The sequence below is a fragment of the Otolemur garnettii genome, unplaced genomic scaffold (genome assembly GCF_000181295.1).
Source record: "Otolemur garnettii isolate 467f Iridium unplaced genomic scaffold, OtoGar3 scaffold00193, whole genome shotgun sequence".
Classification (NCBI taxonomy): Eukaryota; Metazoa; Chordata; class Mammalia; order Primates; family Galagidae; genus Otolemur; species Otolemur garnettii.
Genome location: NW_003852588.1, coordinates 500,816 through 525,743, shown reverse-complemented (window position 1 = coordinate 525,743; position 24,928 = coordinate 500,816). Strand labels below are relative to the sequence as shown.

Below are 24,928 nucleotides of genomic sequence, written 5' to 3'. Positions count from 1 at the left end.
GTAACATGTGGATTCAGTCAAAAGGCCACAGTTAAGGACCAGGAAGTTCCCACATTTCCTCAGGGCTGCAGGTTCCCCTCTCCTGCTGGGATCATAATGGTTAGAACTAGAGTTGACAGTGATTGAGAGGTTGTTGGTAGCGTCAGTTTCTGGGCCTGAGAAGGCTTACTATAGAGACCATGCTTTAGTAAACCACTTAGCCACCTGTCTCTTAAGAGTGCAGTGGGGGGTCTTGGCCTAGTTATCAACATAAAATGTGTTTGTGTTTGGAAGAAATTTTAAGGCCAAGTTTCCAAGATCTGACTGCAACTATGCTGCATCAAGCAAAGAAAGATTTATAAGGAAAACCACCAATGGGGTGATGCCTAGCATGATTTGCTACTGGAACTGAAATGGTCCAAGCATTTCTGGAAACCTCAGAACAAACTGTTATTTGGGTTTTGTTCTTTCTGAACTACATCCCGTCCTTGTTGAGCATCACGCCTCTGTTGCGGTTGCATGAACATTTTCAGCTTGCAGTGGCACCACTGTGGATGTGAATGGAAAGTTTTCTATTATTCTAGAAACCTGACATGGAAAGCAGGTTGACAAAGGCATATTTGAGTGATGAGGGATAAAGATTAGGCCTCTAAAGAGAAAATCTAAAATGGGAAAGAATAAAAGTTGGTAAGAAGTGTGTGGAAGACAGACACCACTGCTGGAGGGACGTTGGTCCCTGATACGTGGGACAGGCTGGATGTCAGCGTGCATGGGACGCTGGAAAGAGGTGCAGGAAAAAGTGTTTTGGCCTCAGAAGGGAGGAACATGACAGATGTCCCTAACGAAGGGGCATCCTGCTGGCTGGGACACAGAGTGTGTCAGTGTGGGTCTCCAAAGAGAGCTCTCAGAAACAGCCTGGAGCATGTGCATGCTGTACAGGGGAACAGCGCGGAGGCAGTCACGGGAAAAGGCGAGTGCAGCCTGCAGGACGGAGGGCTTGTGACCCACAGGATCTGGCTGCCTCTGTCAGGAGAAGTTAAGGGAGGGCACAGTTCCACATTCATGTGCTTCCGGGGGGCTGCCAGAGAAACAAAGGCTTTCACTACCCCCTATCTTCTTTAATTAAGCTTTTCTCAGTACACAGTGGCTTTCACTTTTATTTAAGGAAAAGGAGAATAAATCTAATAAATGAATAAAATAGAGATAAACTGACTTCCTCAACATAGCTCAGGACAGGCAATCTTGAATTTTCAGTGGCAGTGCGGGGCATTGCATCAGGAAATTTCTAGCAGCTTCATTTTGAGTAATAAGCAAGAAACAGAAGTCACTTGCAATGGACAGAAACTTCCTAAACTGTTTGCTGCCATGACAAACTGTGTCCATGGGTAAACAAGAAACCTGGTGCTCAGGGTCAGAAAAAGTGGTTCCAAAGTGGTTCCAGGTCTGCACTGGGTTCCATATGTTATCTGCTGAATGGGGTTGAGGTGGGAAAGAGAAACAGCCTAAAGAAGTTCCTCAGTCTACTGCTGCACTGAAATTATGATGGAGTAATAGCTGGTTGTCATTTGCAAGTCCCTCCACATTGTAACTCTGAGGTCACTGCTGTATTTCAGGCCCTGTGTAGACTCTGGCCTCTGCTAGGTGCACAGGAACGTTTGTTCAATTTGGATGAACCAGGTCATAAAGGAGGAGCTCTACCACGGAAAGTACACAGTTATTTAGCTACGGTTCTATCCTTTCAAAGGGCTGACCCTGGAAGAAAGATATGACCTCGTAATTGTTCCTCTTGTTGATACAAAAAGGCCCCTTGGGGAACAGATCTCTCTTAACATAGTAGGTTTCTCCAGGTGGAGCCCTGCACACCCTCTATTACAATATAAACATTTTGCATACGCGACTCATTTGAACTTGCACAGGTGAAGTCACTTAAATCAAGTTCTGCTTCCAGTTCCAACTGTTTCAACTACAAAGAAAGGAAGCTGGGCTGTGAGCTTTTTAAAAGTTTCTACCAGCTCTTAGAAGCGTTTATAATTTTCTATTTCAAATGAGAGGCATCTCTAAATTCCTCATAAAGACTTAAAAAAAGCCTTTAAGACAACCTAAAACTGGGCACATGCTCAGCAAGAGGACAGTGTCTACCTTCAAATCATTCTGTACTACCTTAGGTTTTATTATTTGAGGGACTATTAAGGGATGTCCCTTATGGTGTCTATAACAACATAGGTGGATGTTACCTAATGTGACCTATTTTTGGCTTCATCTTTTAATTTTCAGTCTGTCTTTAAATGTTCTCTCTGCTAATGAGCAAGTTAATGTAGAGCACAGGGACAAGAGGTCTCTTTGAAACTGATCATTGGCTAATTGTCCAGTATCTTTTTTTTTTTTTTTTGAGACAGAGCCTCAAGCTGTCCCCCTGGGTAGAGTGCCGTGGCATTACAGCTCACAGCAACCTCCAACTCCTGGGCTCAAGCGAGTCTCCTGCCTCCGCCTCCCAAGTAGCTGGGACCACAGGCGCCCGCCACAACGCCCGGCTATTTTTTGGTTGCAGCTGTCATTGTTGTTTGGCGGGTCCGGGCTGGGGATTCGAACCCGCCACCTTAGGTGTACGTGGCTGGCACCTTAGCCGGTTGAGCTATAGGCGCCGAGCCTCCAGTATCTTTTGAAATTAATCTGGTGAAGAGAAGCTATTGTTTAAAAGGAAGTGTCTGGATAAGCTATTAATTGCATTCCTTCACTCTCTGTTGGAAAACCACAGATGGTGAAATGGTCTTGCACAAAGTTGATACTCGGAAGGTAGAATAGTCAGGCCTCAGGAGGGGTCACTGTCTGCCTGTGCATAAATGATATTTTTCCCAAGCCTCCTTATTTAAATTTGGAAACTAGAGAATATTCCATTTCACTAGGTAATACTTTTAAGTCCATCTTAAACAGGAACTAACAAATGAATCCAAAATATAACCTATGACCCCTGACAATCTAGGGACAACTCCCGCAGGGAAGCACAAAGTCAACTAAAGAGTCTGCGCTTGAAGTGCGCGCTGCCCTGGTGCTTGAGGGAAAAAACAAAAGGTGTTTACTGAAGGCTGAGCTTTGGATTAAAAAAAGTTCTTTCAGTTCTACTGAGGAATAATTTCAAGTGTTCATCTCCATCCGGAGGCCAGAATGCAGGACACAAAAGCTTCTTTACAGAGCACGTAGAACTTGCGTTGACACTCGGAGAACTTTTCCACGCAAGAACCATTTGCCCAGCAAACGTAAGTGCACTATTCAAAGCATTACATTATTTACTACTTAAGAGGCCTGAATGGAAAATTTAAGCTTAGAAAACATAAAACCATATTTATCTTTTTGAAAATCCTCATTAAAAATATTTATACCACATAGATTATGTGGAAGAAAGGTTAAAAAAAAAAAAACCCAACAGATTAACAGCAAACAGAATGAAGTCACTGTAGCAAAGGTGAAACTGCTGTGCAGTGTTTTGAGGTTCTGTAAATATTTCCATTAAAAACCTTCACTCCCCACATTCTTTATTATTTTCACAAAAAAGTTTGTTTCTATCTGAAAGTCTCAGGAGGCATCCTTTTAGTCTTCTTTTTTAAAAATTATGGGCAAATTGCAATTACAGACAAAACTGATTATGTAAGGTGTATGAGGGTGTTTGTATAAACACAGTCAATGTAGAGATAAGCAAACTCAGTTTAACTGTGTCTAAAGACAAGTGCATTGATTTGCTGACACGTCTTACAGAGTGTTCCCAAGAAGAGGAGATGACCAGCCTTTAACTTGAAATGGAAATAGTCGCAGATGTTAGAGATAATAATGGCAAAATCCACCCTAGGAAGCAAATGCTTTGTTAGGCCAACCTGAGACATCCTTTCTACCTGGCCAGGATATTCTACCACCTAACTGGTGTCTGGCACCCAGTAACTCTCAGCTCCTTCCTTCCCTCACTCACTCTCTCGTTCTTGTGTTTTTACTGGGCATTTGCTTCGTGCCAGCTCTTGGCCAGGCAGCTGTACCCACTTGCTGAATTGATGGATAAGCTTCCGACCCTTTTTTCTGATGCCCTGGTCATGATGCACCCTGCCACCAAGGCGTCTTCTTCACATAGAATGTCCCTGCCACACTGTGGGCAGTTCTGTCTGATGAACAGTTTTATTTTATTCTAAGTGGCTAATTGGTATGTGGTTTTTTTCTGTCAGTTCCTGTGGTCTCTGCCAAACAATGTGAGTTGGTGCCCTCTACTATCCCAGGACAAGGCAGATGGTGACAAGGCAATATGTGTGCCGGATGCCACCTCCCCACAGGCCACAATTTCTGTGAATGGTTCCAGCTTCTTAAGAACAGCTCAGGTTTACCCACATGTCGCTAGCTATTTAGGAGTCTACACAAGACTACTCACATGTTGAAATGACTGCAGATATAATGAGTAAGACCTACTCTGCGTTGTTTCAGTGTATTTTCAGGGTAAGTGAAGGAGGACAAGACACTGCTTGAGTGCTTTAGCAACGTTAACTCATGTAATCTGCATGGCAACCCCACAAGGTAGGCTACTGATGAGGAGCACGGAGATGATAAGTAACTTGTCCAACAAGGCTACACAGGTTATCAAAGGAGGATCCAGGCTTTGAGCTCCAGAATCCACGCTCCAAATCATCAAGCTGTGCTTTCTCAAAAAAGTAATACAGGCTCCCACATGGAGGGTGCGTGCTCTGTGCCGGACACTGCTCTAAGCATCCAGGTAGCTGAGCTACTTTACCCGCGTCCCTGCCTGTGGGGGCAGCATGGAGAGGTAAGGATGAGCTCGGACACAACAAACTCAAAAGCTGCGTGTGAGTCTGGCCTTTCCACATCTTGGTCTGCAGCTCTGAGTACACAGTTTCAAGTCTCTGTCTCAGTTTCCTGAACTTTAAATTTGTACCCACCTCCCATATTTGTGGTAAAGATGAAATGAGTTACTCTGTATGCAAGTGCCTGCAACATTGTCTGGCACAAAGTAAGTTCTATCCTGATTACTATTAGCACCGATGACAGACCAAAGGGATTGGATAAGGTGTCTGAGGGGGTGTGCATAAACACGGTCAGCGTAGCGATAAGCAAGATGAGTCTGACGGTGCTGATTACCATTAGTCCAAACACGAGGACTCTGCTTTAAATAAATTTAGGAAGTTCCAATAACTTTTCTGGGCAGCACAAGAACTGAGACCCAGGTTTTCCGGCTGTGGTATGTGTGTTACTTCCACCATATCCTGCTTTTAACAAGTCAATGCCAGCCATGGGATCCGCCACTCTAGTCTCTTGTCATCAACAGCGCTATTTTCTGATATAAACGCTAAAATTGTTGAAAAGTGAGTGAAGCCATACACTTTCCAGGCACAAATGCAAAATAAAACATAAAGGCAGAAAACCAAGCCTGAAGCACACAATAAAGCCCAGGCCTCAGGTGACTGGGATTTAAAATACGAAAGACGAACAATATATCAACGGCTTTCAGTAAAAGGTTAGGCTACAAACATTTTAATAGTTTGTTCAAATTAATAAAAAATTTGGCTGTCCAGCATGAGACTAACCCCTGTGCTCTCTAACCCTGAGGAATCAACTTCATACATAGTAGAACCTCTGTAAGTTGACCACCCGTGGATCTGTAACAATCTGGTCAACACAGAGGTGGTCAACGTAAGGAACTGGGCCTACTGCACTCACTTGTACATGTGGTGCATGTCCAGTCTGTGAAAATTAGCTCAACTTAAGGAGGTGGTCAGTTGTAACGTTCTACTGTGGTTACAAACAATCTATGGCATATTTTAATTCCTAAGAAATATGGTTTCTTTTTTCTTTTTCACTATGTTGCCCAGTAGAGTGCTATGGTGTCACAGCTCACAGCAACCTACAACTCTTGGGCTTAAGCGATTCTCTTGTCGCAGCCTCCCAAGTAGCTGGGACTACAGGCACCTGCCACAATGCCTGGCTATTTTTTGTTGCAGTTGTCATTGTTGTTTAGCTGGCCTGGGTCAGGTTCGAACCCACCACCCTCAGTGTATGTGGCTGGTGCTGTAACCATTGTGCTACAGGCACTGAGCCAGAAGTATAGTTTCTTTTTAAAGGCAGATTAATTAAGTCTGTGCTTTCTGCCTTACCCCTAACTAACTTTAACATCTCTGACTAAAGTGAGGTTCTTAACCTGAGGTCCACAGAACCTGATTATTATTCATGAACGGGATTTGCGGGTAGGGTGAGCCCATGGATCTACCACCTTAAATTGTGTACTGTAGCATACACATATGTGTACACATGAAATTTTCTTTCTGGGGAGAAGGCCTCTAGATATGACTGGTTTTGAAAAGTTCTATGTCTCCCAAAGGTGAGGAACCACTGGGCCAGAACACACAAGGCTGGAGGTCCTGGTAGAGAGCATGGGTGGGGCAGGGGAGAGACAAGGACCTCCCAGCTCTCAGGTGGGCTTCTGGGCCCCTACTGGACACCCTCCCTCCAGTCTAGGGCTCCATGAAAGCGCTTCACAGAGATAATGCTGATGGAGACAGACACCTCACATAGCAAGATCAAGGCTCAGATCAGAACCCCAATCAGGCAGATGGCTCTGTCAAATAGCATAATGCAGAAAAGACGGAATGATGACAGCATCGAGGCACCTCTCTTTAGGAAGAGTGATGTGTCCATCTCAACAGTCTATAGTTCAGGTTACAACATCCAAGACCACGTTAAAGGGCATTTTCAGATGTGCCTGCATTTCAGAAAGTCTGCTTTTTTGTTGTATTATGAGACACGCTGTAACACAGAAGGAAGGGGCTGGAACGTAGATTCATTTTATTAAAGATGAACTATGTGGTTTTCAGGGTTTTCAGCGCAGTACCAGGGAAAGGGAGCATCAGGTGATGTTTCTTGGGGGTTCTGCAGAATGCACATGGCTCTGAGAGGGCTCATGGCAGGAGAGCTACATCTGTAATGTTGGGCTTGTAGTGTTTTCTTTGACAAGTGTCTTGCATTGGCTTTCCCTGAGATATCCACAGCAGCATTGTAAAAATAAAACCAGACAATAAGAAGGACACCTCTCCAGAGTCCCCCGGCTGTCCAGCATGAGGCCAGTACCTGCTCTCTCCACTCCTGAGGGAGCAGTTCCCACCAGCCCGTGTGATGCCCATACAGACTCTATGGTTTGTATCTTCACTGTAAAATACAAGAGTTCTGGGCAATCCTACCCACCTGCACACTCTTCTACCCTTCACCCTTCATGGAGAGCCCTGCTTTTGAAATCCCAACTCTGCCCTGGCTCTAAGTACTGACACATGGCAGCAGGCATGACTTCCTTTCCTTTGATCCCCATGGTTTGCTAAATCACAAATATTGAATGTCATAATTGTATCACTGTCTGGTCAGTCAGATGTGATAGAGTTCATACTGGGTCATCAACATATTAGCTGCCAGACAGAAAACAATTAAATGAGGGAGACAGGAAGAACACACGATGCAACAGCCCTGACAGAATGGGATCTGTGCAGTTTGCAGCAATGTTAGCAGGGTCATCAAAGGTCAAAGTCAGTTACAAATCAGTCAAGTTGGGGGGAAGGGGAAAAACCTAATACACAAATTCTTATGTCCTCTGTATTGAAGAGACTTGGAGGAAATCTGTGTATTAACTCTTTAAAATATAGCTGGTTGTCAGCAAATTGGACCATTCATGTGGTTTCATAGGTTCCTGCTGTGAATAGCTTCTGAAGAATTATATCTGTGCAAAACAGGGCAAAAACAGCACAGGAGAGATTTTAAAATTGCATCTGCTTGTTAGTTTTCATCCATTTCACTGGCTTCTTAGGAAAGGTGTTGATGTTTTCGTTTTTGAGGAAGGCGATCCATGAGCGTATTCTACGTGTTCACACCGAGGCTGCAGATGACCTGTGCTCTTGGTTACAGGCAACCTGAGTTACATTATGCTCATGGCAGGTACTAGAAAGGAGATTCTCGCTTTCTCATCTGAACATCATGGTCTGAATGTATTACCCTTAATGTGATATGTCCAGTCTTGAGTGAATGTTATATTTAAAGTATGCATTCACTGGCCCCCTCCCTGGCAGCACCTCCACTATAAGCACTGAGGGTTTGAGAAGTCTGGTCTGCTGCCCAGCCCGCACTGGGGAGAGGCTGCCAGGGCATCAGCCTCTCTGTTAAGAGCAGATCAGTCGTCTACTATTGCACCTGCCACTTCTCAGCCTCCTACAAAGACATTTGCTCACTAGCACTTGATCAGTTGCGTGCTGTCCCCAGAAATATCAAACATCATGACGCTGATCTGTAAGAGCAGCTTCCTTAGTGTCATTCTCCTCTAAAGAATGACCTCCCTCAGGGGAGCAGAGGGGACAGAGTGGGCAGAGGGCGGCAGGGCGTGGGGCTCCAACTAGACTTTGTGGGCCTCAATCTCTACGTTAGCTGCTGTTTCGTCATGTTACCCTGGAGGTCCCCAACTGTGAAACTCCAAATCTGATTTAGCTTTCTGTTCTTGCTATCTATGAAAATGCAGGCTGCTAATCAAGTTAATGGACAGAGGAGCAGCTTATCAAATTCCCACATGAATCTATGAAATCTGCTTATTTCAAATTTCGTCAGATTTATTAAATCAGAAGTTATGGCACTTACTTTAGAACATTCTGAGTGTCATCCGAGTAAATTTCAAGAAGTAACACTGAGTTCCCTGAAGGGGTTCATTAATTCAGTTTGGGAGCTGCATGGCCTAGTGAAGACACCCCGGTCCTGGAGGGCCCGGGCAGGTGTCCTTGTTCTGTCCCAGATGCAGGAGCCTGAGCTGGGCATTTGCTTTCTGAAGACCCTGGCAACTCACGTGCAGGGGCCTGCTGGGTGCTGGGCACCCTGCAGATGACGTCATGTCTGACCAGCAGAACAAGTTTGGAAGGAGCCATTACTGACTTCAGTCCCAGAGAAGGAGAGAGAAATTTCTCCTCCCAGAGAAGGAGAGAGGTCCAGCTGGCCTCTAGACCTGGGTGCAGAGTACCCTGGTGGTGACATGTGGTTGTGGACTCTGCACAAGGTGCCTGAAGGTTCTTCATGGACTTGGGGGCATTGGGCAAGATCGGGATTCACAGTGGCTCAGCTGTAGCCACTCCCAGAGCTTTTTCACCCCAAAGTGTCACTGTGCAATGATACCACAGGGACTAGTCTAGTGCAGTTACTTGTATTAACATTAAAACTTACAAAGCAGTTCCTCGATTGCAGTAACTACATATCAGTACTCAGGAGCCACAAGTGGCCGTGGCCACCGTGCAGGATGCTGCAGACAGAGAACGCTCCCTCCGCTGCAGGAAGCTCTACTGGACAGTGCTGCTCCAAGGGCTGAAATTCTGCTCCCTGCCTGCACCTGTCTCTCCCACTATGCTTTACTTATTACCTGAACTTGGCCTCTATCTGTGAGCTCCTTCCTTCTCCCCATGATCCACTGGACACCTCTGGTCTCTATCCCTCCAAGCTCTGACTTGTCAGCCATCGTTTTCTTGGCATCCTTTGTTCCCTTGCTCCCCAACACACCACCCCTTGCCATACCTCACCTGGTGTCCAGTCATGAGTGAATATTAGATTAAAAACGTGCATTTATTCACAGGCACCCTGCTCCTATTTCAGAGACATAACACTTCACTGGGAAGAATGATAAAATACTACAATGGACAGAACGTACGCTCTATTTACTGGGCCTTCTCTGCTTCTCACACTTCTTCAGTTTATCTGGGTCAGCTCACTAACTCATCACTTACATCCCCTACACCCTCAGCCCTCTGGTGACCCTACTCTCCGCGGATGACCCGCCTCACAGTGGGGGGTAAGAGCGCCACAGCAGTGAGCTTCCTCACCTCTCCTCTCACTCTCTTGGTTTCCTTTAGCCAGGCGACCCACTGGGTGTTTTCTGCTGAGGAGTAAGTTCCTGCTTCTGGATCTTTGCCCATCATGCCTTCCTCAAGCTGTTTTTGGATCATCCCCTGGTCCCTATTTCCCTAACATGTTGTCTGTACTTCTCCCAGACGTCACCTGCTACTGCACCTGCTGGAGCACACACAGGTCACCTTGTGTCTTCCCCAGGACACAGGTCACCTTGTGTCTTCCCCTGGACACTGTGGGAAGGAGGTGGTGCTGGCTTCACATGGCTTCCAGCAGCGACCAGCACAGCCCTTTGTCTAGAACAGTTTTCAACCATTTTTATCTTATAGCACACTTGAACCTATAGTTAAACCTCTGTGGGACACTTAAATTATGTTGATCCAAAAAAAAAAAAAAAGCAAAAACAATATATACTTACTGTGCTTTGAACTCTTCCAAAAATAATTTAATGAATGATCTTTAATAATTTTAGTGGCACACTGGTTGAAAATCACTGGTCTAGAGGCTTGTCAGAGCATATTTATTGCCTGGATATCTATATATTTATTGTTGCAAATGCCAGCCTAGCTCCTAATGTATACAGATTGGATTCAGTAATGAACTAAGGAACATGATTCTCCTCATGATCTCAAGATGAAGTTCTAACTGAATGATGACATCACCAGAATGCCTGATGGGAAAAAAGGTGCACGTGCTGACGGCTACGACTGTCACCAATGGTCAGCGTGCAACGTCTGCTGAGGGAGGTGGAGGGAAGAAGTGGTAGACAATGGGCAAAAAGCCAAAGACATCAAAGCAGAAGTGAACTTACCTTGGGTAGCAATATAATGATTGGGCCGATGGTAACCCTAAAAATAAACAAGAAAGAATTTTTGATGAACTTAAAATCAACAAGCAGCACAGAAATCACAAGCTACATTTGCCGATGCCATTTACAATGCCAGCAACTGTGCCATCCGAAAGTAAACCATGACACCGAGTACCACTGAGCTCCCCTTCATAGCAAAGGGGTGTCACACACAACAGCTCTCATGCCTGCATGGGAGGGTGGGCAGCCGACTCATATGCTGGCTACGAGATGATGGATGAGCAATAATCACTCATGACTTAGGGATCCTCTGAAATAACGTGACTGAGACTTGTGGAAAGTTCAAACGGGCTGGGAATGTGGAACAGATTTTCATATGTGTTTGGGACACTATGGGCGATGTGTTAAGGGTTTAAAACATATTCTGTTACAGCGGTATAGACAGTTCTATTGATAGTGATATGATACTCAAAACCATTCTTAAATACTGCTAAAACCATGATATGATACTACAGCAAGAGCCAGGAATTTAATGAGGTAGATATTGCACAAGACTCCTTCTTTTTATCATGACCCTATAAAAAACAAGATAAAAACCGATATCAAAGAAAGAAGGGAACAAAGAAGTTATAGGATAAGAATCTGGTCTGGGAGAAACAAACCCAACTCAGAGGAAATTATACCCAGGTAACACGCTCTATCACATGGACTGAACACGTCCCATTCCTGACCCCAGACTGTATAAAAGACTGTGCCCAAAGCCTACCATCTCCCACCACCACTGCTACTGCCAGGGCCAACCATGGCCATGTCTCTGACGCCACAGTTCCTGCCCACATGCAGATCATTCCCTTCTCCAGCCAGATTGTCTCACATCCTGCTCAAATCCCTCTAATGACTGTGAAAGCCCGCTGTGCACCTGACCTGCTGGTGCACGACTTCTCCCCTCATCACCTACAACTGCCTGGACCCCTTCCCTCCGTGCACACCACCAGTGCTCGCCCAGTGGCTTTTCTTCAAATTCACCTGGCAAGCTCCCCAGCAAGGAACGTATGTGGCTCGCTCCCTCATCTTTGCTCAGACGTCACCTTCTCAGTGGAACTGACTCTAGCCACTCTGTGCAAACGCGATCTCCACCTCAGACTTGGCCTTCCTATTACTTCCCCTTTAGAGCTTTGGTTTTCTCCACAGCACACATGACTTCCTAACATGCTACACAGTATTAACTTTTTTATTTATTGTCCATTTCTCCCAATTAGAACATCAGCTCCATGAGGTCAGAGGCTTCTGCTTGTGGTCTGAATTGGTCACAGTTATCATTCTTGTCCCTAGAGCAGTAACCGACACACAGTAGGTGCACAGTAACCTCTTACTACGTGAATAAAGGGGCCCTGAGTTTTGATGTTCCTCTCTGTTAAAATAAAATTTAAGTTCATTAATCTGGTATTTTCATTATGTTATAGCCTTGCTCATGTTACTTCCTTGAGCTAGAATGCTTTTATCTTCAGCATCTGTCTACCCACTGTTTAAAGCTCAAATGACGCCACTGCCTACTCTGGTCACAATTACTCCGTCAGTGGGTGACTCAGCAAACACTAAGTGCTCACTGCATTCAGGCCTGAGCCAGGTGCAGGGTGACAGAGATGAGGATGCTGCTGAACCGTGCTCGGAGACCCAGCAGAGACTGCAGAGGCTGGGACTAGAGTGTGAAGCAAGTCCCCTGGAGCCTCCCTGGGGAAGGGGTGGCACAGATGATTTGGAGGTAAGAGGGACTGGAGAAGACATTTCATACTTCAGCTGCTAAACTGGGGGGGCTACGGGGAGAGGACAGCAGGTCTGGGGCACTCCTGAGTACTCCCACGAGGTATTCGCTGGACACTGATGAATACAGCAGTGAGTGCAATGCACCTTATGAAGAAACCCGACTTAGAGTTACTAAAAAGCATCGAACCAGGAGTGCGTATTTTTTTGTATTTATCAAAATGGTGTAGGGAGTCTTTGTTTGATGTTGAGATATGAACTATCCTCTAAATAATCACCTTCAGTCTTCACCCACAAGTTTGTAACTAAAAATGTCAAACTTTTCTAATTAGCACTAAAAATAACCGTCTTATAGTTATTTTTAGATAACTCTCTAAAGTTATCTAAAGATGCTAGTCACCTTCAAGAGCATCTGAGAAATACTTAACCAAGAAAATCAAACACTCCCTGCATATGGATAAAAGCTGCCTATGGAAGTATTGCCAGACTAAGACAGAGCATGCCTTGCAAACCACAAGGGAGCAGAAATCTGTTTAATATAAACTTGGGCCTTGGAGGCAACAGCAACTTTCCCTTGATTTTTCAGTCTACTTTTGATTTCATTCATTCTTTCAACTGAAAACATCCTGTCTCCTAAAGAATTTATTCTAATGTAAAACATTAAGTTAACATGATGCAGAATGAACAAAGAAGCAGTCTTCAATAATTAAACAGCCTACATATTTAATGACTTGTCTTGCTTGCATTAGAAGTCCTGGTGAACAGTTGCAGACTACTTTGAAGGCAACTTAAAAGTGCAGTGATGACAAGGGATTGCAAATCACCGTATTAGGAATTAGAGAGTTTTGTCCCATTAATATGCAAACAGATTTTTTTCTAAGTGTCGAACAATATGAGCTATTGACAAAAACTGGAAATAACATTTTCTTAGTTCACATAAGCATGCAATGGCAAAGAAGACAGAGAACGTTCCACAGAGTCACCAACAAAGAGGTGAACTTGAGAAAAGGAGCACCCTCCTATCATCACCACGAAGTCCTACAGTGCAGGGACTGAGCCCAGTGTGTACCCACTGATCTTACAGCCCAAACAAGATCTGGTACGCCCGTAATCCAGCACTGTGGGAGGCTGAGGTGGTAGACTCTTGAGCTCAGGAGTTCAAGACCAGCCTGAGCAAGAATGAGATCATGTATCTAGAAAAAGAAAAAAAGAAAGAAAGAAAAACTATCCAGGCATATAGTGGTCGCCTGTAGTGCCAGCTGCTCAGGAGGCTGGAGCAAAAGGATCGCTGGAACCCCATAGTGTGAGGTTGCTGTGAGCTATGACACCATGGCACTATACCCAGGATGACAGAGCAAGACTCTGTTTCAATTAAAAAAAAAACAACTGGTATGTGTCAGAATGGGTGGGTTTATTGACAGTTTCATGCCTTAATTTGATCATTACAGATTAATGTGCTTTGTAAAATGTGTATTAAACTATCACATGTAGCTCTAAAGTATACAGAGTGATAAAGAAGAAAAAATACATACATCGATATAATTTCCATTGATATAGTCTGAGTTAACGTCCCCTTCTATTGTCTGCAGCCTCACCCGGGAATGATCATCTGCAAAGGAAAAAGAAAAAAAAGAAACAATCAACAAAAGCAATCTGTCAGGCTGCTCCCAGCCCCAGAATGCAGGCACATCACAGCAAGATCACCCACACACACTGCTTTAAAGATAAAGAATTAAGTACCACATACCTTCTCCTTCCTATTTTGCTATTAAGACTGGAAAGGATTTATAATTCTTTATATTTTACAGTAATCTCATTAACTTATTCTTTGATCACTGACAGACATAAAGTGTTGTCAAAGGTTTAAGACCTTTACATGCAGTGCTGTGAAGCACAGCAGAATTAGTTCTTGACTTGGAAGTTTGAGCAACTTCACTAAATCACATACAAATCCTGAGTGTTGAAGGTTGCCTATGACATCTACCTTGACAAATGATGGCTATAAACGTACAGCAGCGCCTTCTGGGACGTGTGGACGTGATCCTAACTTCTGCCATCATCTAAGATGTCGCTAAGCTTTCCGGCTGCATCCGAGGGTGTCAGTAGGCAAGACCAAGCTGTTACCATCAGCCATGTGACCCCGGGCTGGGTAGTGGTGCCACCAGGCCTCAGCCTTCTCATGGGGAGACAGGGATAACAGCACCTCTCTCAGAATCAGGCTGTTTCAAGGATAAACTGAAAACATAAATTGTCAGACACCAAGTACTATATAAAGGGGTCATATTTGTGGTAACAATTAGCTACACATATTTAAGTCACTTTCTGAATAAAAATTTTTCTCTATAAAAACTTCTGTCGTTTCCTTGAAAATGTATTTCTGAAAAAGGAAAGCACAAACCCTAGGGCAGGATCTTCCTGTTTTGATGATTGCTTTACCCCAGTCCCTAGACTTAGCACCTGGAGCATAGGGGGGTTCCCCCCACCCCCGCCTGTCCAAGTAGGTTTTGAATAGTGAAGTTTTTGTTTTGTTGAAAAAAATATATGTTAAAAAATTATTTTCCCAAACTAATGTTCCTTTTAGCAGAAGAACCTTCTTTCCAATGAAAAGCAGACCAGAACTCAACATTTAGGATAGAAGGTGGCTGTCCTTAAAAGGAGGCGGAGAAGAAACCTGATAAGGGATTTGACAAAGCCTCGTCTCCTATGTGTGGGAGCAGTGCGGGTCCTGCTCCTGAGCATTTCCTTTGGGATAGGGGGTGAGAAACGAATCCCACAGCCTGGACGAGAGCCAAGAGGGCAGCAGATGGCAGACCGTTTAGTCCCCAGTCACTCGGACCTATTCCTCGGATTGAAATGCTCATGGGTGGGAGTCAAAATTTCGTCCTGGTGCCTGAAGTGAGTTCACCCTCCTGTTTGGTAAATGTTCTGTTTGTTGCCAACAGTGCAGGCAGAGGAAACCTGTGTCGGTATCCTACCCTTCCTTCCTGGCGGGGCTTTTCACTCCATGACAAATAGTCACTTCATGTTGCTGGCTCACAATTAGTCAGGGCACAACAGATTTATCTGCAATGGGGTGACAGATAAAGACTGGGCCAGACAAGGAGAAAACCCTAGAGGAAACTGTGTCTTTCTGCTCTGCTCAAAAGAGAACACGGGCCGCCTGTAATCCCAGCACTGAGGGAGGCTAAGGCAGGTGGACTGTTTGAGCTCCTGAGCCAGAGTGAGACCCTGTCTCTAAAAATAGCTGGGTGTTGTCGTGGGCGCCTATAGTCCCAGCAACTTTGGAGGCTGAGGCAAGAGAATGGCTTGAGCCCAAGAGTCTGAGGTTGCTATGAGCTATGATGCCACTGCACTCTACCAAAGGCAACAATGTGAGACTCTGTCTCAAAAACAAAACAAAACAAAACAAAAACAGAAACAAAAACAATGACAACTTTCCTATTCCTGTTTCTGTGTAGTGCAGTATAGAGGTTAAGCTCTCAGATTCTGGAGCCAGAATCCCTGTTTGAATCCTGGTTCTGTCACTCTCCAGCTGTGTAACCTTGGACAAGTTACTTAATTTCTCCATGCCTCAGTTTCCTCAACTGTAAAATTAGAATAACAGTGCTTACATGATAGCAATATTTTGAGGATTAAGTGAGTTAATAAGTAAAAGTTACCCATCACTTATTTCATGACTTCCAAAGACTTAAATCAAGACCTGAAATTTTTCATTTGCACTATTTCATTTTTGACTTTAGATTCTTCTAGAGTCATGCTGAGGGCAAATGAATCCATGATGAGGGCTGCATTTTTACAACAGATTTTTTCCCCCATCACCCCTTGTTTAAATCATTCAATGGTATAAATAGGAAACTGACTGACAGTGGTCATACAAAGAAATCTGACACAGTCATCACAAGAGATTACTATGGCTTTAATTTACCTAGGAAGGATATCTGTGACACTTTACAGAGGAAAAAGAAGGCAGGTTATAAAGTAGCATGTCTAGTAAAAGCCCGTACACTGAAATGATCTAATGCACTTGTGTGTGTGGTAACTGGAAGAATGCAGTTTCTGCTGGGGATAAAATCTGGAGTAAGGTTTATTTTTATCTTTAAGATTTTAAGTACTACTCTGACTGTCTACATGGTTTACATTCTCTTTGCAGTCAGAAAGAAAACAAATCTATTTTTGTTAAAAAATATAAAGCCAACAACAACAAAAAAAAACAATGAAAAATGAACCCAATAGCTCCATGGCATAGGTAAAAGACTGGAATGAAACAGAAAAAGAAATGTTGGCAGGGTTAGGTGCGGAGGTTCTGAGCAATGTTCTCCAACTTTTCTTTACTGTACACATTTTCTTTAATGTGTATGAATTGCTGTTATAATTGGAGAAAACCTATTTGCCATGCATGACTGGAAGATGATCAAAATAAAACTAATGTTTATATCATAATCACAACCCCGTGTCACCCTGCTGCAGAATGTAACTAACTCTGCCACTTTGAGAAACTCCATCTGCCTAAAGGACTGCTTGTTATTCCTCTCGCATCTTTCCACAAGCCCTTTATTAGATGAATGCGTAAACTTGAAATTTTTGGCTAAGAAACAGGCACATAAAGACCTGGTCATAACAAACCACTGCTCTAATCTTCTGATGCTCTTCCTGAATGAGTAGGCACCCATCGGAGGTGGGCTGACCTGGGATCTAAGGCAGGTCTACCCTAAGTTCCTAAAGTATGGCACCTATGCCCTTTCCATCATGTAACATTATGTTTAAAAATACCTCAAAGTGCTTCACATATTTTAACACTTCCCTATTAAACATAACAGACATTGGTAACAGCTTTGGAATTTTAATGTGTGTGTGATCAGATATTCCCACAGTGGCAAAATTCGAGTATGTCATTGATAATCTTTGGCCTGTAACCAATTCTTTCTCTGTGCTAAATATTGATGACATATTTAAAGTAAATTGGAACACAATGATCTAAGTAACATTTGGCCTCGGAGAGAAGACTCAAAATTAATTTTGATTACAACTGATTTCTGGAAGTAATGGCTTTGCTCCCCCTGTGGTTATACTCTTGTCAACGGTTGCTGCTGTGCTTGTACAAGCTGCAGGAGACACTCGTGACCGTGACCATCAGCTGGCAAGAGCCAGGTGCCCGACCCTTCAAGGAGACCCTTTCTTCAGACCCGTGTCCCTCCCTCTACCCGGGGTCCCCAGCTGCACCTCTCAGGTTCTGAGCAAGCAGCAGCCCAGCAGGCCTCAAGCGTGATGAGGTGGCTGCGGGACTCTGCTCTTCCCGGTGGCTTTTTGTGTGTGTCATGTCTTGTTTCTGGCTCTGTCTTCCCCTGGTCCCTGTGTCAGAGACTCTTCCTGGTTATGTATCAGAATCTTGGCAGGGATCCCTGACTGTTACTTTGTCTGATTTTTCTAGATGTTGGCCCTATGCTTTCCTGAACACAGAGTGTCACCTTGCTTCTCCCATCCTCTTGTCCACCTGGACATAAGGCCCAAGTCTCTCCCTGCCAGTTCTCGCTGAGCTATCAACTTTTGTCCCCTCCTTCCCAACTGTCTTGGCTTTTCCAGCTAAGTGGATCAGGACATTTTTAGATTTTTCAAAAGTAAATACATGATGACAATGCTGGAGTCCCTCAGCAGAGAGAAGCACGTTGCTGCAGAACAGCATCCTGGGGAAGGGAAGCCTTCAACACGGGCCGACAGGTTGGGCTGCTGGTTAAAAGAAGCCGGTGCTGGAGCAGGCCCAAAGTCGCAGTTACCTGGTAGCTACCTCTCAGTTAGGAAAAGCAGTAGATCAGCACAGGTGGCCCATACCTTTCCCCTTCGTGGCTGCGGTCCACACCTGCTGTCATGTCCTTACCACTACGTCAGTCTCAGTACTGGACCCGCCAACAGGACACTCCTGACTCCCCCTACCCTATCACACAGTGCTCCTTTGTACCAGCCAAGTAGTTTCATCTCAGTATTGTCCTTTAAAAGCTGCTATCTCCTTATGCCAGTGGCTTTAACCACCACTGATATGCTCCACAAGTCAGTAATTTACGTGTGGGCCAGACCCTCTCTGTTGGGCTCCAGAGTAATCCATAGAGCTGTCTACTTGTCATCTCATTTGAATGTTTCAGAAGCATCTCAGTATGTCCCCAAATTAAACTTCTAGGTTTTCCATGCTCCTGCTAACCTCATGCCCACCCCTGAGTGCTTCTCTACATCTGGGTTCTCCCCAAGTCTTTCCCATCTGGGTAAATGGCCCATCCTTGCATCTCTAGTTGTCCAGCTGTCCGTCATCCATCAGCATGTCTGTCTGCCCATCCTCCTGCAACTCATAAATGCAGGCATCCTCTCTGGCTCCCCTGTTCTCCTCATCCCACATCCTACCCCACAGTCTCTTAAATTAAACTTCTTTCTACCCCACATTAGCTTTGTTTCTCATGTGGGCCACTGAGAATCTCTTAACTAGCATCTCCTTCCAATCCATTTTCTACTCAGCAGTAAGATCAAAATTTTCCAGTATATATTGATTATCCACTCCCATGAAAAAACTCTCCTTTAGTGAGCTTTCCTTTGTTACAGTAACAAAGACTAAAGTCCTTAATCTGCCCTAGAAGGTTCTGTATTCTAGCCCAACTCCCTCTCCTCCACCCCCAGCTCCAGCCACCTGGCCTTCCTTCCAATTCCTAGACAGATGTACCCTCACTGTTCACGTGACCCCCATCCATGGCCCTTGCACACTATACTGCTCTATTCAGGTGTGTTCCTTGTCTGTCCTCAGGGAGGCCTTCTACACTCCCAGAATCAGCTGAGTTCTCACAGTGCTATGTTCTTCTTTTTGTGTCTTGAACATGAAATTCATTTCTGTGTGTACTTGTCTCATCCATCCCCCATCCGCCAGGACTGTGGGCTTCAAGGGGGCAGGTGCTGTGCAGCCCCCCAGGGTCTCCACGCCTGCCACCTCTCCTCTGCTCCAGCAGCACTGCTTCTTTTGCTGTTCTGCTACCTGCAGGGCCTCCGCCTGGAGAGGCATCTTCCTCCCCTGCTGGCAGGCCTGGTCTGTCCATCTCAGCCCCTCAGGGAGCCGCCCCTGGGCACATCTAAACACCAGCAACACCTGCCCCGCTTCCCCACTGCTTTTTGCTTTCCACTGTGGGGCTCTTTGCCATACAGACACTATCCAGGGGTCCTCAAACTTTTTAAACAGGGGGCCAGTTCACTGTCCCTCAGACCGTTGGAGGGCTGGACTGCGGGCCCCAGGACAAGAGGGCTGCTAAGTAGGACAAACAGTGGCGGCAAAACACCCGGCGGACGGGATAAAGGTCCTTGCCGGGCTGCATGTGGCCCGTGGCCGTAGTTTGAGGACGCCTGCACATACCATGCATGGGGACTACTCTGTCTCTGTACTACAGCAGCAAAGCCTCCTGTCTGTTTTGTCCCCTCACTCACTGGCTGACTCCTAGAATAGCACCTGGAGTTTGATAGACAATAAATAAATGACTTTGGTCTGGGACACTGCCTGGCACTGGGCAGAGCAATACATATTTGTGGAACAGATGACAGAAAAGAGGAAAAGGGGGCCTGGAGAGCCCCTGAAGATTCTGGCTCAGGGTCCTCAACCACAGTCCCCCAGAGAGAGTGTTGTAACTGAGCCCGTTCCGATGCCCCCCCACCCCAGGGTGGCAGAGAACTTGCTTCTCAGCCTGTTCCCAGGCCCCTTCTTCCCCCTAGGGTTGCCAGAAACAGAACTGTAACTATTGTTACCCAATCTGTGACTACTGCTATCTGAACTGTAACCATTGCTACCTTAACCACTGCCACCCAAGCTGTAACCACTGATACCTAAACTGTAAACCCAAACTGTAACCCTGCTGATGGTGCCCTGCCAATGGCAACGTTCCTTGAACACAAAAAAGGGTATAAAAGACAAAAAACCCTACACTTCGGGGCACTTCTCTTAGGACAATGCCGCCCCCGTGCAGGTGTGAATAAATCATCAATTATTTACATCAGAGTGGGTCCAAGTTTATTTTTCCAGATCTCCTTAGTTATTTCAAGAAAAGCAGCTACTCTGGGCTCCCTTGTAGCCGGAGATTTGCTGTGTGCCTTAGGCCTGAGCTAATTATAATTATGAACTGATGAGAGTTTTAAGAGGGCCATACTCACCTGCCTGGCGGTGGTAATGGTCGAAGGGTGTTAGTTTATATTTGGAAGGGGCTAGCTCAGCAAATTTATAGTGTAAATAAGGGAAAAGTTAACTTACTTAAGAGCAAAAGCCAATAAACGATTTTTAAGCACCATTAAAACCATTTTATATGCAAACACTGTTGCAAAACAATGAATGTGATCATTCCACCACTTCTTATGTTCCTTCTAACACTCTAACGAGAATCTCTGAGGGATGCAGACTGAGCCCTCGACTCCCTATTCCCCTTGATGGTGTTATCCCAAGGCCCGGGCTCCATAAACAGACTGTCAGGGAGTGAGACTGACATTTCTACTTGTACACCATCTTTTAGGGGAGGGTGGGAATTCTGTTCTCCATGTCCGTGAAGAAACGACAATTGTAAGCAGGCACCGGAAACAACAGCAAACTAGGGGAAATGATGACACGGCTACACAGGAAAAGGCTTCAGGATGGCCCAGGAAGGGAGGAGGAAGGCTTACTGTGTGGCCAAGTCTCTTTATGACATTGTCCTTAGAAAGACACACAAAACAACACAATACAATAAAGAAACATGGAAAGAGCACCCGCTCCAGGAAGGGGTGGGTAGAGGGCAGCCTGGCACACTGCCCATACCTAGCGGGGTCACTGTGCACAGCAGTGCTGACTGTGAGGGTGCCAGCTGGCTACTGCAATTATCTACCAGGTCATCATTTTGAACCTGAGACCTTAAAATGCTGATTCTTTTTTTTTTTTCATTTTAACACATTGCTGCCCTAGAAACAATTTTTCCCCCCTTGGTGCCATGGTATTTTTTTATGTTAAGCACATTAACTGCCATATGAGTTGTATTTAACTCATGCTAGTTTTGGGCCCAGGGGCTGATGAAGCATATGTAACTCATGTCTCTTGACGTAATAAAATGCCATGGCCCCAAGGAAAAAAACAAAACTTTTTTTTAGTGCATTAATCAATGCTCAGAGATGTATGAGTTACATATACTTCATGAGGACCCAGGCTCAAAACTAGTGTAGGTTAAATACGGCTCGTGTGGCAGTTAATGTGTTAAATGATGCATGGAGTCTGCTAAACTCAAGAAGAGGACTAAGAAAGAGAAGACATGATTTTTGTCAATCAATGTTGTTTTTATGTATTATTTTAGTTCATTTCCACAACAGGTAATATTCTCAGGAAATTATAATACTGAGAAGGTTCATGGCTACTGAAGGTCACTGGGGCTAGTGCATGGTGGGACAAGGACTCCATACCATTTCTCCTAACTCCCACACCTATGTCCTCTTTTGCCCCAAACATCTTTCCTGATCAGTGCATCCCTCCCCCACTCACCTATCTCCTACACGTCCCCAGTGGTGTCTCCAATATACATTTTCCACTTACTTGTGGACCTGAGATCTGTCATTTTATGCAAGTCTTAGCCTGGTGTGGCCTGCAGATTGTACATTTATGAGGGTAGAAGGTAGGCCTGAACCTGTTCTGCCTCTGACACATTGTCCCAGGTGCACAGGCCACATTCAGTACCTTTAGGTGGGGTGATGAAAAAAATCAGCCCTAAGAAAAGGGTCCTGAGAGTTGAAGATGATCTCAGTGGTGGCAGAAATGTACCCTCAGGGGCTGAGATGAAAAGGTTCCCCTGGTGGGAGCTGTTCTCCCCCAAACCTGGAATCAGCAAACTACAGCCTTTGGGGCCACTTCCAGCCCATTGCCTGGCTCTGGAATAAAGCTTTACTGGAACACAGTCAGGCCCATTTCTTCCTGTATTATCCTTGGCTGCTTTTGCATAAAAACAGCTGGGCTGAGAAGCTGAACTGAGACTGGCTGGCCTGTAAAAGATCTACTGTTGAGCCCATTACAGAAAAAGTTTGCAAAAGCCAGAACTAGACAGCAATCACTAGGAGGGCAGGATCCATTTATGTTTAATCATCTTTTTAGAGCATAGTCTGGCAGAGAGTAAGTGGTCAATAAATATTCAACCCATGAATGTGTTATGTGGTATATGTGTACCATGGAATACTATTCAGCCATAAAATGACGGAGATCTTGGATCTTTTGTATTTACCCAGAAGGACTTGGAGAACATTACAAGAATGGAAAATCAAGCCTCCCATGCAGTCTATACTAAGTTGAAACTATTAGATTACTAACTTTAGGCCACATGAGAGAAAAACACAATTAAATCCATGAAGGGGGGAAGAGGGGAGGTAACAGGCACAATGGAGGGGCAAAGGGCGGATGTCACACCTTCTGGGTAAAGGGCTCAACTACAGCTCAGACTTCACCTCACCAATGCAAACAATGTAACCTCATCACGTGTGTCCTTGTAGTAATCCGAAATAAACGTTAAAAATAATTTGCTGAATGATGGGACGGGTTACTGGTTTATTTAAGTCACACACCCTTTGTCCAGGTAAAGGAGTGGGACTCGACCCCCATGACAAGCTGCACACCGGGGCCCCAGCAGGGCTGAGCAGAGACGAGGTAGCAGGATCTCCAAAACCTGAGTAAGAAAGTTAAAGGAGAAAACCCACTTGGACCTGCGGGGAGCCTGTAAAAGTTACAGGGCCATCGTCTGCCCGGAGGGCCTGGGCCTCTACCAGTGTCCCTCAAAACGAACTTTTCTAAGTAACTAGAGAACCGTTTTTTTCAATATCACAGAAGGGACCACGACCTACTTAACAAGCAAGCCGCTTCATCCCTCTATGCATTAACTCGAAAATGAGGGCAGTGCTTAGTAACATCAAAATATTTTATATTTGTATAGAATTTTCGGTTTTTAAATGTCTTCATAAAAAAGATGATGTAAGTTTGTCATCTGCCCAGCCTATTTCCAACTTTGCCGCCCAGCTATCCATCTTCCTGGACAAGGCAGGGTACCGGCAGGTCCCCTGTTCCTCTCTGTGCTCATCCTGAGCAAGGAAACAATTAAGGATAATATGCTAACAATTAGACATCAATTAGGCTTGTCCTCCCATCATTTTTAGGCAATGGCCAAGAAGCCATCAAAACAGAACTTCTGCAGAAGACTAATCCTAACAGTGGCTGCTCCAGAATTTCTCTATGGGGGTCGTGGGACCAGCTAAGGCGAGAGGACTTACCTAGAAGCTACCTTTGAATATGTGGCTTTTACTTAAGTTGTGTATATTTTGGGGGGGAGCCCTGGGGAGATCGAGAATGGGTATCAGTCAGGGGGCTAACAACACCTTCCTGCCTCTTGTCCCTGATGCTGGCCAGTGGAAGTAGTGGTTATACAAAGCACTCCAGGGTTGGAATCCTGCCTCCACATCTGCTAACTGTGCAACCCCTTTGCTCTCTTTATACCTCAATTTCCTCATCTGTAGTTTAAATACAATAATATGATCCATTTTGTGTTGTGATAGGGAGTTACCAAGTTCGTACTTGGAAAGTGATTAGACAGGCGTCTAAAACATTATATGTAAGTGCTCAGCAACTGCTAGAGTTTCTTATAGTTTTAACTAATTATCCAAAAAATATGTCTCTAGTGTCTACCAAGAGCATATTAAACTATGCATCAGGAAGAAGCAGACTCCAAGTTATATTGGACAAAGGCATTTGGATCTTGGAGCACACCTCAGGCCACACCCTGGGACGCTGCCCCATCTGTGTGCTCAGCTGTTACATGACAGTGACCACAAGACAAACGCTCGTAGACATCCCCTTCATGTGGAATGTCATGGGAATTCCCCATTTTCCCTCTGTAAGTTTGTTGTAGAGCTGAAAGGACTCGTGGAAAGGATCGTGAAAGCCATTAGGAGAAATCTGGATTCTTCTAATAGCGCAAGGCTTTCATGGGCTCCCAGGGAACATTAGGGCGCTTAGAGGCACCTATACAGACCAAGAAATCACGTTCTCCTTCTCTGAGCCTCCATAGTACTGTGTACGTGGCTCCCACACAGTCCTGTGCTTTGTGCCCCACTATAGCCACAACCATCTGCTGTCTGTCTGATCTGCTCCGTCCTGGGGGACAACATTTCATCTCCGTGACCTTTGTATCCTCAGTGTCCACTACACAGTCCCACAAGTATTGGCTGAATTCACCAAAGGGGAACCCACCCTTGACCACGGGGCAGCATCTCTATCTACAAAGGACACTCACGCCTTAAATAAACACAGCATGCTTTAACACCAAGCAGCTCAACACAGGAAGCAGGCAAAACTGATGGTCTGGCTTTTTTGGTGGCCAATACGAAAACAGAACATGTCAGTTGGGATATTTTATATCATATGTTAACTCCATCCCCCCACCTTTCTTTTCTTCTTTTTTTTTTTTTTTAGCAGAA

General features: G+C 45.0%; 1 protein-coding gene across 1 annotated transcript in view; it reads right to left on the bottom strand.

Annotated features, from left to right (window-relative positions):
* Positions 1-24,928, bottom strand: part of PTPRM (protein tyrosine phosphatase, receptor type M) — a 562,994-nt gene that overhangs the window by 95,666 nt on the left and 442,400 nt on the right. Inside the window, exons 18-19 of the mRNA XM_012812183.2 lie at positions 13,981-14,057; positions 10,691-10,727 (exon numbers count right to left, since the gene is read on the bottom strand). Of these exons, the coding sequence (XP_012667637.2) occupies positions 10,691-10,727; positions 13,981-14,057 (114 nt within the window). The remainder of the gene's footprint in view (positions 1-10,690; positions 10,728-13,980; positions 14,058-24,928) is intronic.